Source organism: Cheilinus undulatus, linkage group 7 (assembly GCF_018320785.1).
Source record: "Cheilinus undulatus linkage group 7, ASM1832078v1, whole genome shotgun sequence".
Taxonomy (NCBI): Eukaryota; Metazoa; Chordata; class Actinopteri; order Labriformes; family Labridae; genus Cheilinus; species Cheilinus undulatus.
Window position 1 is genome coordinate 5645166 of NC_054871.1, and position 13485 is coordinate 5658650.

The window sequence follows — 13485 nt, forward strand, 5'->3', positions numbered from 1 at the left end:
ATGTTCTGAGTTTGACAGCCAGAATAAAAGAAACTTAAAGGGTCATTCTATTTTAAAAGCATGGCACTGGAAAATGAAGATGGGGTAAAGTTAGAAATGGGACTGAGTCAGCATATATGGTACTCTGAGCCTTACTATGTGACAGGTTTTTGATATTTGAAAATCACCTGAAAACAGTGACAAAAAAATCAACTTGTGCTTGCAGGAGATCCATCAAGTGTTCTGCTGTGCTGCTGAAGGATGTCAGTAGATATTCTGATCCACATCAATCACACTGTGCAGATCATTCATTCATTTTCTCTCTGAACTGAGGAGGTAGCGGCGGGGGGATCAAGAGCACTTACTGTGGCCAGCTCATCAAACTTCCCAAAGAGTTCGTTTAGCAGTTTGACCAGTTCCTGAGCGGTACACTGAGAGGCCAGGCTGGTGAAACCCACGATGTCTGCAAACAGGATGCTGAAAAAAGAGAGAGAGAGAAAGCATGATATCATATCTGTCGTAAAAGCCGGTAAATAAACCCTCTCAGTTTATAACACACTAAAAATACATTAAACAGCACAGTATTGTTAACCTCACAGTATTTTTTATCACCATTTGACACAAAATACCCCCAGATCACACCACACCACAGCAGAGAAATTGGCTAATGGCAATAAAAAGCGAGCGCCGTAATCCAATCCGTGATAAGTGGAAGCGTCTTTCAGCCCCACCACTGAATCAATTGCACAGCTAAATGGCCCGCTGTTGGCTAGATGCTTTCACGGGGATGAGGAAGGTGTTGAAAGCTACTTAGCCTCTCATTCATTTGCTCAGAGGCAGGCCAGATGGCAACAAACAAGGTGTTATGGATCTTATTGACTCTCGGTCCAAAAAGAAAAAGAAAATCCAGACTCCCAGAGGAGTAAAGGCAGCAGAGCGAGAGCTGCAGGCTGCGTATCATTTAACACTGTTTTGTTCTTGTTGTCAGTATTAGTTTCACCTGAGACACCAAAACAAGGCCTTTTTGATAAATACCTCTGATAAATTTCCCCCAAAAAAGGAGTTATTTTCACCCCTTAACAACACAAACAGTCATAACAAGTCCAAATAGTTTACTTTGTTTGGGATTTTTCTGCCCTAAGTGACAATTTTCTTGCATTTTTTTCAGCAAGTGGCCTTCTGAATCTACGGAGCCCCATAAGGGATAGAGGGGGAAAAAAAAATTAAGGGACAAGAAAAAAAAAAGGGATTTTGTTTTTTTTTAACAGTTTGTGAGATCTTGTAAAAGTTTTGCGACATCTCGCAAAAGCAGATTGAAATCATACCATAATATGTACGGTGATTGACGGTTTTTGTAAATGTGATGATCCTCTGCTGTGTTATTATGGCGGAAAGGCCAAATCTATGAATATCTTTTTAACTTTACGGAAGTTCAAAATTGGCCTAAAATTTAAAGAAATTCAATCCATGCTTAGTCTCAGCCATGCTTTTCATCTTAAAGAAAGGCATTCGAAGGCATTTTGGGTGAAAGGGGGCTCTCGTCGTAACACTCGGATCTGGTGGACCTGGTCAAATTCATCAGTTACCAGTTGTAATCCTCCAGACAGCTGCACAGGTACAGATGAGAATGTGCCAAATGTTGTGTAGGCATTACGCCATTTGACCTTCCTTAAAAAGCCAACAATGCCCCCATTGATATATATATTCTATATATATATCAATGGGGGCATTGATATATATATATATTCTATATGGCTTCAGTTTATCGTATGAATCCAAGTGCCAGATGAAGTGAGCTCCTTTTGCACAGTAGTTCCGTCTACTTAAACGGCTCGCTTGTCTCAATGAATGCCATCCTGGATCCATCTCTTTCAAACCCATTTGTACATTTACTTAGACGTAATATTAGCTCTCTACATTTGGCACACACCCATCTGTACCGTGCAGCTGTCTGGAGGATTGCAACTGGCTACTGATGAATTCCACCAGGTACGCAAGATCCAAGTATGTTTTATGACGACAGAGTCCCCTTTCACCCAAAACGCCTTCAAATGCCTTTCTCTGAGAAGAAAAGCATGCCTGCGACCAAGCATGGATTGAATTTCTTTAATGTTAGGCCAATTTTGAAGTAAAATTCAATGAATCTCCCCCACAGATGCTCGCCCTCCGTTGTTTTGGTTGGTTTGACCCAGAAGTAAGTTACTGCTACATCATTTAAATCTACTTTTGCAAGATCTCGCAATACTTTTGCGAGATCTCGCAAAAATTGCGAGATCTGTCAAACTGTTTAAAAAAAATTCTCCCTTTTTTTAATGTCCCTTAAAAAAAAAAAAAAAAAAAAACTCCCTTAAAAGTTTTTTTTCTTCTATGTCCCTTAAGGGGCTCCGTATGAATCAGACGGTTCTGTGAGCTCATTATTTAGTTTGAAACATGCCTTTATCCCCCCTCCCATAAAGACAGACTCCTATCCTTTCTGATTCAGGTCAAACCCATCACAAGTGTTGATCTACAATGTTGATTTAGGAGTAAAGCGATCTCTGCTCAGTCGTAAAATGGGAATGATTTTGGTTTTGTAGTTAACGTGGTCGGCCAGTCCATTGAACTAAACTTTAAGGCCAGAAATTTTGAACTTCGTTTTGCAATGCCAGGACCTTAGGAAAAAAATCAGGATGCCAAGAAGAAAGGAGAAGAAAAGTATGCACAGTGCATACTGACCACAACAGCAGCCTGTTAGCAAACTTTTTTTTCCACGCAGCTCCAAAATCTGATCCATGCCCAGCTAAAAAGACACATTAGCCAAAAAGGCAAGCACCAACAGTGCTGATCTGCACTAAAATGATCAATTCACATCTACCAAGGGTAGGGGTTCTTAACCCTTTCAGCCTGCAACCCCAAAATAAAGGTGTGAGAGACCAGGGACCCCCACTGTACCTGAAGATAATTGAGGCATAGTTGAACGCAGCAATCCACAGTCAAGACTTACATTCCAAGATTTATTTCATTTCTTAACAAATTACTGTGTTTTTATATTGCATTTAACGAGTTTAATGCATGTATTTTTAAAAAAAAAAATGGTTAAATACATACAATTTGAAATTATTTTGAAATATTCTTTGCTTTTAAGACGCCGTCTGGCAACTTCCTCTCAGTGTCTTGCGACTCCCGGGGGTCCCGACCCCAATGCTGCTAACCACTTACCTAGGGGACCACTCACTGGGCCCATCAGGGTGCAGCCATCTCTTTTTTTCTGTTTAATATCAATCTATATCATTGTTTCAAAAGCTCTTGCAAAGTTCTGATGCTTTTTGTTAAAACATCCCTTGAAAAGGATGAGTTATAAAAACTGATTTGCATGGAAAAGGCATAATTATTGAGAGAGAAAAAAGATGAAGAGGCGGAGACACACACAGAAACAGGGGTGAGGCAAGCAGCCTTATGCAGAACAGAGGTGCAATCAGTGTATGATGTGTTTGGAGGGAGAAGGGGGACTTGAATTCACTCATAAGTATGACCTTATAGCAAGTTACTTCATATGTTATTAATGGAGCCAAATATTTGGTCTAGAATCCTCCAGTGTGTATGAGTGTTTCAGCCTCTTGAACCAGTCCCTAGTGTGCATTCTCTGGCACCAAAATCCATCAAAATGTCACAGGGTAGAGCTGAATGACATATCATTTTGCAACCACAATGGTAATGTGTGCATGCACAAGAATCACACTACAGGATGTGCAATGTTAGTCAAGTGTCCTGACACATGTCAGGCTGCATGCTTAGTTGTTGCATGAAAACAAGGAAACTTAATTTTCTTATTTTTGTAACTAATCTGCAGTAAAAGGCTGTCTGAAATCCACTCTGCTGTCACAGAGCTGACCACTGTGCATACTGAGTTTGGCTGCATATATGTACATGCTGCAGGTGACACTGTTGCTATCAGATACACAGACACTCCAGGCAGAAGCTCAATAATGCAGGGCAGATCTTAAGTATCTTCCTGCTTTCAGCATCACCTCATCACAACAGCAGGGTGTATGCTGTGCAATTTTAAGCTGACTCTGCAACAGTCTTTGGGAAGTCGGCTCACACTGTGTTTCACTTCATGACTGAGGCTGGTTAGGACTGTAACAAATAAAATCATGATTTCATAATAATTTTCATACAATTAAGCTCAAGCTACTTTTGCAATGCATTAAACAGAATTCTTATGGGTTATTAACTTCATTAATTTGACTTGCATTTCTATGTTTCAAAGATGCATAATGTGATGCATATTAAAGGTCACATATGTTACCCTTTTAAGACAAGTTTATTTTGGTCTCAGAGGTCCCCAAAACATGGCTGGGAAGTTTGCTGCTGAAAAAACACTCCGGTACTAGATTTTTGCATGTCTAGAACATTGTTAATTTGTCAACTAAAACTATGACTAAAAATGTTTGGCAACAGCCTTTTTCCCATGGCAAAAACTAGACTAACACTAACCAAAAATAGATCTTTGATGACTAAAACTGACAAAAAGTAAGTTTAGTTTTCGTCAAGATGACTAAAACTAGACTAAAATATAAATTAGTTCTCATCGGACATTCAAAAATCCATGATTTTTCTCCACTGTGGATAAATCTGTGGAAAAGTAGACTAGAACAGGAGCCCTGCAGTGTGAGACATTTTTCTGTTCATTGTAAATCTGTCAAAAGCAATGCACCTTTATCTATTCTGCCTCTCAGCTGTAGAAAGCAGGGACCCCAGGTTTGGCAGGGTGCAGAGAACACACTACCATGATTAGGTACCAGATTTAGTCAAGAAAATAAATGCTTGGACTAAAAGTAAAGACTAAAATGTAAGGACTTTTTATGGACTAAAACTAGACTAAAATGTTTCTGAGTTTTTCTTGACTAAAACTAAAAAGAGTAGAAGTAACTAAAATGTGACTAAAACAAAAGGACATCTAATCTACGCAGGGAACTTTTTTCCAAGTGGGCAGGGCCAACCGAACTGGGGGGCGGGGCTAACTCCCCCCATGACATCATGAGGGGAAAAATCTAAGATCAGCTTGTTTCAGCACACATTTTCTGAGAGGAGAAGAAAGAGGGGAGGGGAGGGAATGGATTTTTTTAATTCTTTGGGGGATTTTGGACAGGTCAGGGGTACATATTTTTGCTAGAAAAGCCTGAAAAAGTGTATTTTGCACAATATGTTACCTTTAAAAGAAGCTATTACAGGACATACAGTGCTTAACAAATTTATTAGACCACCTGTCATATTTGTCTCAGAGACCATCCAGCATCATGAACTGCTTTAATGCGGACTCTTTCATTTTCAGTGAGCTCTCCACGTTTTACCGTTTTGAACAGGAATGAGGAATTTCAAACTGAATTCACCTTTTTATACCCAAACTTGAGCCGGCTCAATGGGCTTCTCTGAGAAGTCAGAAATTAATCAAGCATAACATTCAACCACTAAAATTAATTTTTCTGTTCAGGAATGCAAGTAAATAACTATAATTTGACACATTAATCAAGAAATAAAAATGTGCTTTACTATTTTCTCAGTTTTTTTGTAAATCAGTAAATTTGAAAATTCATGGATAACAATAATAATTATATTTAAGCACTAAAAATATAATATGGGTTAAAGAGCTTCTACATATTGGTGCATTAACCATTGCAGAAACATTAAAAAGGATTTTGGTAATTACCAATGCTGTTAATTTAGGGCAGCTGTGGCATAAACCTTACTTTGGGTGGTAATCTAATAAATTTGTTAAGCACTTTATATCTTAGAATTAATTGCAAAGAACCAAAAATATTACAGTAATCAAGGATGAGGGAGATAATTTTTCTGTTTTTAATGCTTTCATGGCAGATTTTTTTCATGTTTTCATCATGTTTGTAATTCAATCATATCTGAAACTGACTTGGGGGGCAAATTGAGTGAAAAGTTGGGCCACATGTGGTCCCCAGGACACAGGTTGCCCACCTCTGATGTAGACTAATGCAGCTTTGAATATGAAGTAATGGTTATTGAAATTTGTCTGCACAACATATACTGCAGAATGAGAAAGTATTGAACTATAAGTGTTTCCAGTATAGCTCAGTCCAGTCATGAGGTAATTTGGCTTCATTATGTAAACAGCAGTGGGTGAAATTGCCTCATTCATTACAGACAGCAGTTACAAAGTTGCTTTAAGTCACAGATTCTTGTCAGAGCACCTGGAGTAGTCTTTGTGCCTTAGCACTTGACCAGTTTAAGCTTACCCTGGAAGCAGGTCTATGTGGTTGGTAACTAGTCAGTGCTGATTTTTGACACCAGGCTCTATTTGCACGAGGAGAGACATTCTCTGCATCGTGACTGACTTCTTTTTGGCAGCACAGTGCAGAGGAGCAGCTCAGGATCCTGATGTATGTAAAGCTGGGATCACGACTGCTGCTCCACAGAAGAGCTCCGATGAGTGACTTGGCTTTGAATGAAGCTGTGCTGCACATCGTGCTGCTGAGTGAAGTGAGCGATGAGGGAGGGGGTAGAGGAGGGCAGAGGGGGAGTAATATAGTGGGGTGCAGAGGGATAGCAGAGCGCTGGCGGAGCTAAATAGGTACGTGATCAAACGTTCTCGGGGCCACATCAAAGGGACGCCTCGATCAGGGAGATGTCACGCCCCTGCTCGGCAAAATAAAGCTGATGTTTCTTTATTTTCACCCCCCGTGCGTTAAGGTGTGAGTGTTTGTAGCGGCTCCCAGGAGACGTGCCAGTGCTGGCTCACTGTGTGCATCAGCCTGATGTTTGGCCCAGCGCCAGAGCGGCAGCAAGGCTGGAGAACAGGCGGTGATGTTCCCGCGCCGTGGCTGAGCGTGGGAGCAGAGCAGACAGACAGACAGAGAGAGAGGGAGGGAGGGAAGAGAGAGGCAGAGAGTGGAGAGGATTGTCTCTTGACAGGAGTGCTGTTGACATGCTACCTAGCCCTCCACTCCCACACTCGGCAGCACTGATACCGCTCTCAGCTTCTCTTTACTGCCTCGTTGGAATGTAATCAGCTCAAAGTCAGGCCAGGTTCTCACGCTCTGTAATATTTTCTCCATTACCAGGGCAATAGAGGTGGCTGCTGAAAAGGCTGATAGAAATGCACAGGGATAGGGCTGTGAGGAGTGATGGATGCAGAGAAAAGCACCTCACAAGTTCCCAGAGCTGCAGGAAATGTCTTCAAGCTGCACTCTTCTGATGGCTTAGTCACTTAGAAATATTATCAGAACTGCTACAAAATCAATGAGTGGGTTCTGACAAATATTTCAATAATCACTGAATCATTCTAGTGATTTGAAACCTAAAATATCCAACATTTTTGGCATCTAACTAATTAAATTTCAGTATTTACTATTTTTTGCCATATGTAGTATAAAGCAGTGGTTCTCAACCTTGGGGTCAGGACCCCCATGGGGGTCGTGAGACACTGTGAGGGGGTCTCCAGAGTCCCTAAAAACTAAGATTTTTTTTCAAATTACACTGTTGCCATCAATTTTGCCAGATTTTAACCCATTTTCATGATTTTTCCTACCAATTTTAACAATTTTTTGCCATTTAAAACCTATTTTTTCCCATTTTAATCCATTTTCACTACTATTTTCCTGCCTCTTTTTGACACCTTTAAATCAATTCTTTCCACTTTAGCCAAATGTTGCCTCTGTTGACTCATTATCACCACTATAAACCACTTTTTACACACAAATTATCCCATTTTACGCACATTTCACCATTTGTGTCAATTTCTTGTCAGTTTAACTAAAATCTGCTAATGTCTGACTTTTTTTATTTCTCAGCTAACACTTTTTGCTAGTTTATATCAATGTTTCTTCCCATTTCACCAAATTTCCACCAATTTTAGCCAATTTAGAGCCTTTTCGGCCAGTTTTAACTCACTTTTAACACTATTTATGCCCATTTTTGCCACTGTAACCCATTTTCCTTTTTCTTTGGTTATACTTTTGCCATTTTTATCTAACTTTTGCCACTTCTAACCCATTCCTGCTACTTTTAAAATCCAATTTCACTACTTTTCCCACCATTTTTGCCAATATTACCCCATTTTTCCATTTTAATTCTTTTTTTTAACAAAAGGGATTTGCATTTTTCAGAAGGCTACACACATGATTAAAAAAGAGAGTTGTTTCTTTGATAAGAGTGGTTATTTTTTCAAGTTAAATATAAAATATGGCTATCAATGCTTAACTTTACAATTGACCATGATTTTGCTGACCTTCAAGGGCCTCAGAAAGCTCTCCTATTTATCCTCCCTTATGGGCGGCCTTGTCTGCACATGACTGTTCTTGACTGTGCATGGCTGTGTTCAACCACCTTCAGGTACAGTGGGGGTACCCGGTCTTTGGCACTTTTATTTGGGGTTTCCGGGCGGAGAGGGTCAAGAACCCCTGGTGTAAAGTCTGGGTTTTTTAGAAGTAGAGATCTGGAGATGCAATTTTAGGCTATTTTCATGAGTCAAAATTTTGTGAGTTTGAGCTACAGAGGATATAAAGGCATGCTGAAATTAACCATCCATGCCTCATTTATATATAAATATTCTAAAAATGTACAACCTCATATCCAAAAAAATGGGACACTGCGTAAATTGTCAATAAATAGATTGCAATGTTTGCAAATCCCATAAACCCATATTTTGTTCAAAATAAAACATAACTAACATAACAGATGTTGAAACTGAGGCATTTTACTATTTACCATTCCTTTGCACGCATGCAGACAGCCTTTTAGGTCATTGTAAATGCATCTTTTAAAACTCCTTGCAGCTTTGAAGATTTTAGAAACTTCTATACAGCGTTTATGTGTAGATGGGTAAAACAGACCTGGGCTTGTGATGTCAGACTGTGCACCACTTTTTCCCGTCTGATGTCACTGGTGTGCAGTGTTATCACTTTCTTCTATGTGGCAACAGCAAACACCTAAGTGGTGCTAACATTGCTAAGTGGACATTTGACACATGCACACACAGTTGCTCTCTCATAATGCTGCTGAACACAGAAGCCTGAATGGACCTGAATGGGGTCACTGCTGCTTCATACAACACAAGAAGCCAAAAACATGCTGCAAATGTTGGATAAGACCTGGTTCAGATGGATGGGACAAGTTTAAAATAGTTGGATTACACCCCATGTATACGGACAGCCCAGGTTTAAGTCGTGCCTGATGCTCCTTTCCTGCATGTCACTCCCCTACTCTCTTATCCCTGCTTCAGGCATACCTGCCATTTTTCCCATGTTTCTCCAGTATTTTTGGCCCGCCTCCTGCCCACCCTCTCATTTCTCCTGGAAACTAGTATTTGTCTCTGAGGACATCAAAGTTGCCAGATCTTGAATGCATAACATAAACTCAATCCAGATCAACATAAAGTCCTAACCCCTCTGTCCCTGTGACCTGGCAACCCACAACCTGATTTAAGGAGTGAACTGAACTCGAGATATGATGAGAGCTCCATTGAGGAGCAATGACAGGACAGACCGGCTCTCTGTCTCTTTCCTATTTCTGCATGATGATAATACTTCATCTTAATGACCATATAATGTTCGGCACCCTAACGTCTTGGTTACAGCATGTTAGCATATGATTTAAAACAGCGGCATGCCAAAGAAACTTCCATGAAAAAAACCTATGGACAAAATAAGCAAAATGCAGCCTGAGCTCTACATAAAGCAGAAGAAATACAGTGGCTGTCTCGCTATTGTTGCATACTTTTATCTCATGGCTGAGGTTTGCGCCGTGTAAACTAAATAGATGAATGGAGCAGTCTACTTCTGTCTACACTGCAACAACATCACTTATACTGCTGCCTTGTAGAGATCAAAACTATACTTTTCAGTCTTCAAGAGCCACATTTGACCTACAAATAGCACCCAACACAAGGACAAACTGGCACCGTACCATTTTGGATAGAAAGTGCTGAAAAAGTGCAGAAGTTTTGATGCACACCATGCATCATCAGGTGGACAAAAATGTGACAACTTAAAATGACCATTTTGCTCTGAATCCCTCTGGATGTCTTTAATCTGCACCTCCCTTCAACTGAATGCATGATTTTACTTAAAGCTTATTTAATAGAGCATATTGGTTCCACTAGAAAACTTGAAATTTAATGGGGAAAGGTTTTTTAATGTTGCTCATAAGCTTCTCAGTGAAATGGTCTTTTTTTTTCAAAGAAATAAAAGTCTACCAGTCTAACTCCTTACCCATCCTGTTTAGCCTCTAATTAAAGTGCAAACTGGAAGGATTTAATAATTAATAATGAACATTTCTCATGCATATTCAACCATCCGTCTCTAAACAACAGACAGAACTGGCAGCAGAGGAATCCTCAGTTTATAATCCAGTGTTAGCACCTGGGTCTTTTTGTCTCTCTCTAACCTTTTCTGGCTTGATTGCGTCCACCTTAACGGCCAATCTTAACTGCTCTCCTTCTATTCTTGACCTTGACGTCACAGCAGGTGGCACCTGGATCAAAACACCGCAGCCCCTCCGCACAACTCCACCGTCCACTGTTGTCATGACACCCCCATACCTGACATTGTCATGACGCTGGATGTAGATCTTGTGAAAGATCCGCTCAGGAGGCTTCAGGAAGTCCTCCTTCATCTCCATGGCAACATTCCTGGGCAGAAGGCTCATTAGCAGACGCTCCTGAGGAGGGAGGGGTTAAAACAGAGGGGGAGGCAGAGTTAGGACTTTGATAACAGAGATAGAGATGAACACATACAGTCATACAGACAGTCATAGGTGAATATGGAGTTTGGTCAAGGGAAACCACAAGTTTAAAAGCTAATGTTTAAATTAAGAAGGGACATTATCAGTTCAGTTTCTCATCAAGAAAGAAGGTTTGGATCGCTCTTAGTTTAAAAATAAACACTTTTGTTAATCCAATAAAATTTTAACACCAACATCTAAACCCTTGAAATTTGGCCCAATGTCCCTTCAGCTTTCCCAAGAATGTCCCCTTTCAGTTGCCAACCTATAGGGAATCCACTTATTGATCAACAATTTGCCTTTCATCACATATATCTATATGATACGTCAACCAAGGAGAAGGCAGTATGACATTAAAGCGGCTTTTCAGCGTCCCACCCCAAGCCTGACATCAGTGACAAATGTCCGCTGTACAGTTATAGCCAGTATGTTCAATGCAGGCAGATTCATCAATGGTCCATCAGCTCAATCAACACTGTGTCTGCTCATTGGATAGAAACAGGGATGACATAGATGTGAAGTTACTGACATTTTTAAAGTTAGGAGGAGGGGCTATGTTTTTAAGATCATTAGTGTATGGCAACTTTGGCATTTAGTTGTTACATTTGTTCTGTTTTGCACAATTAAAGATGCAAACAACATCCTGAATCGACTCTTATTGTTTGCTTTGATGTGCAAACCCTATTCCCAAAAAAAGTCGGGACAAAGTTAAATGTGAAAAAATGAGAATACAGCGATATGAAAATCATTTTCAACCTATATTCAGTTGAATGCAGCACAAAGAGAATACATTTAATGTTCAAACTCATAAGCTCCATTATTGTTTTGGAAATAAATGCATATTCTAGCTCTGATGCCTGCAACATGTTCTAAAATAGTTGGGAACAGTCCAAAAAGAAAACAGGGAAAGTTGCTGAATGGTCAAAAAATCCCTGGGACACTCCACAGGTAAATGGGTTAGTTGGTAACAGGGGATAGTACAACGATTAGGTATAATAGAAGCAGCGTTCTAAAAAGGCTCATAATCAATAACGGCTCCAGGTTCTCCACTTTGTGAAAGACTGCATGACCAAAAAGTTCAACAGTTTATGAACATTCCTCAACAAGCATTTAGATAGATACTTTATTGATCCTGAAGGAAATTCAAGGAACTTAGAGGTTTCACCTTCTACAGTCCATAATATCATCAAAAGATTAAGAGAATCTGGATAGACCACTGGTTCCCAACCTGGGGTCCAGGACCCCCGATACCCCCCAAATATCTCGGGGGGGGGGGGGGGGGGATATCTGCTCTGAGGCTGTCAAAATTTGATATGCAAATATTGACTAAAACTATGATAAAGCTGTTATTAAGTAGTTTAGACAAGGTCTTTTGATAAGAAAAGCATGCACAGGCCTTTTATAGTTTTTTTTTTTTTCAGTGAAATAGTTAAAATCTATGTTGATTTTTTGACGGCATGTGTCACTTTTTCTTCTCTCTTGGGTCTTGGGGTGGGCTCTCCTTTTCTAAGGGACATGTAGGGGGGGCTCCAAAGAAAACTGGTTGGGAAACATAGACAACACTTAACGTTGAGTATCATTTGAGTGATTTATTTATTTAACCTTTATTTTACCGGGCTAGCCCCATTGAGATCAAAGATCTCTTTTTCAAGGGGGACCTGGCCAAAAATGGCAGCAATGCAATTTCAAAATCAAACACACTCAAGCTCATACAGCACATAATAAACAACAGGTATATTTATAATAAGACATCAGCTAAAACATTGGCATACAGACAGTTTGATTTCAAGAGTTTTCACTAAAGATTTAAAAACATTCAGAGACACCAGGTTCTGCAGTTTAAATTCAGTCTGCAGATTGTTCCATGCAAAAGGAGCAGAAAACCTAAAATCTTTCTTTCCCAGCTCAGTTCGGACTTTGGGAACAACAAACTGCAGAAAGTCAAACGAACACAAGTTGTGCAATCCATCCTTCACGATCAACAGAGAGGAAAGGTATTCCGGTATGGTGCCTAGAATGGCTTTATAAATGAAGACATACCAATGTCCAAGACGACGTGTGCTTAAAGAAGTCCAGGTACAATGGTGAGTAAAAAATCCACAGTTAGTTATAAATCTCAGAGCTCCATGATAAACACTATCCTACATCTGCAGACTCATGCAGAAGCATTCATGTACAATACATCACCATAGTCAAGAACAGGTAAAAAGGTAGACTCAATAAGTTTCTTTTTGACCTTAAAAGAGAAACGGGACTTGTTTCTGTAATAAAAACCAAGTAAAACCTTCAGCTTTTTAGCAACATACTGAATGTGCTCCTTAAAAGACAAGTTTTCATCAAGCAAAAACCCTAGATATTTAAAGGAAGAAACCAACTCAATTTCTTTACTGTCCTTTGTAACAATTTTCCCAGGCAATATTCTTTGAGCTCCTCTTGAGGATGTAAAAACATGAGTTTAGTTTTGTCTGCATTTAAAACAAGCTGCAGCTGGCTAAGCTGATCTTGGACTAAATCAAAAGCATTGCTGAAGATTTGCAAAAGCTTCTGCAGGCGTAGGTGCACAGCAGTAGATTACTGTATCATCAGCATAAAAATGAAGTGAGGAATTGGGAACAACACTGTTTTTTGTCCAAGGTTTCAAGAATATCATTTACAACTTTCAAGGCTGTAGTAGTCATACTGTGTTTTTTTCTGAAACCTGACTGGAAATTAGACAGTAGTGAGTTGGAAGTCAAGTATTCTTTTACTTGCTCACTGATCAGAGATTCAAGCACT

At 39.8% G+C, this 13485-nt stretch overlaps 1 protein-coding gene across 1 annotated transcript in view; it reads right to left on the bottom strand.

Moving 5' to 3' along the window:
- LOC121512420 (adenylate cyclase type 1-like) overlaps positions 1-13485 on the bottom strand; it is a 107403-nt gene that overhangs the window by 72451 nt on the left and 21467 nt on the right. Inside the window, exons 3-4 of the mRNA XM_041791686.1 lie at positions 10529-10647; positions 345-456 (exon numbers count right to left, since the gene is read on the bottom strand). Coding sequence (XP_041647620.1) covers positions 345-456; positions 10529-10647 — 231 coding nt within the window. The remainder of the gene's footprint in view (positions 1-344; positions 457-10528; positions 10648-13485) is intronic.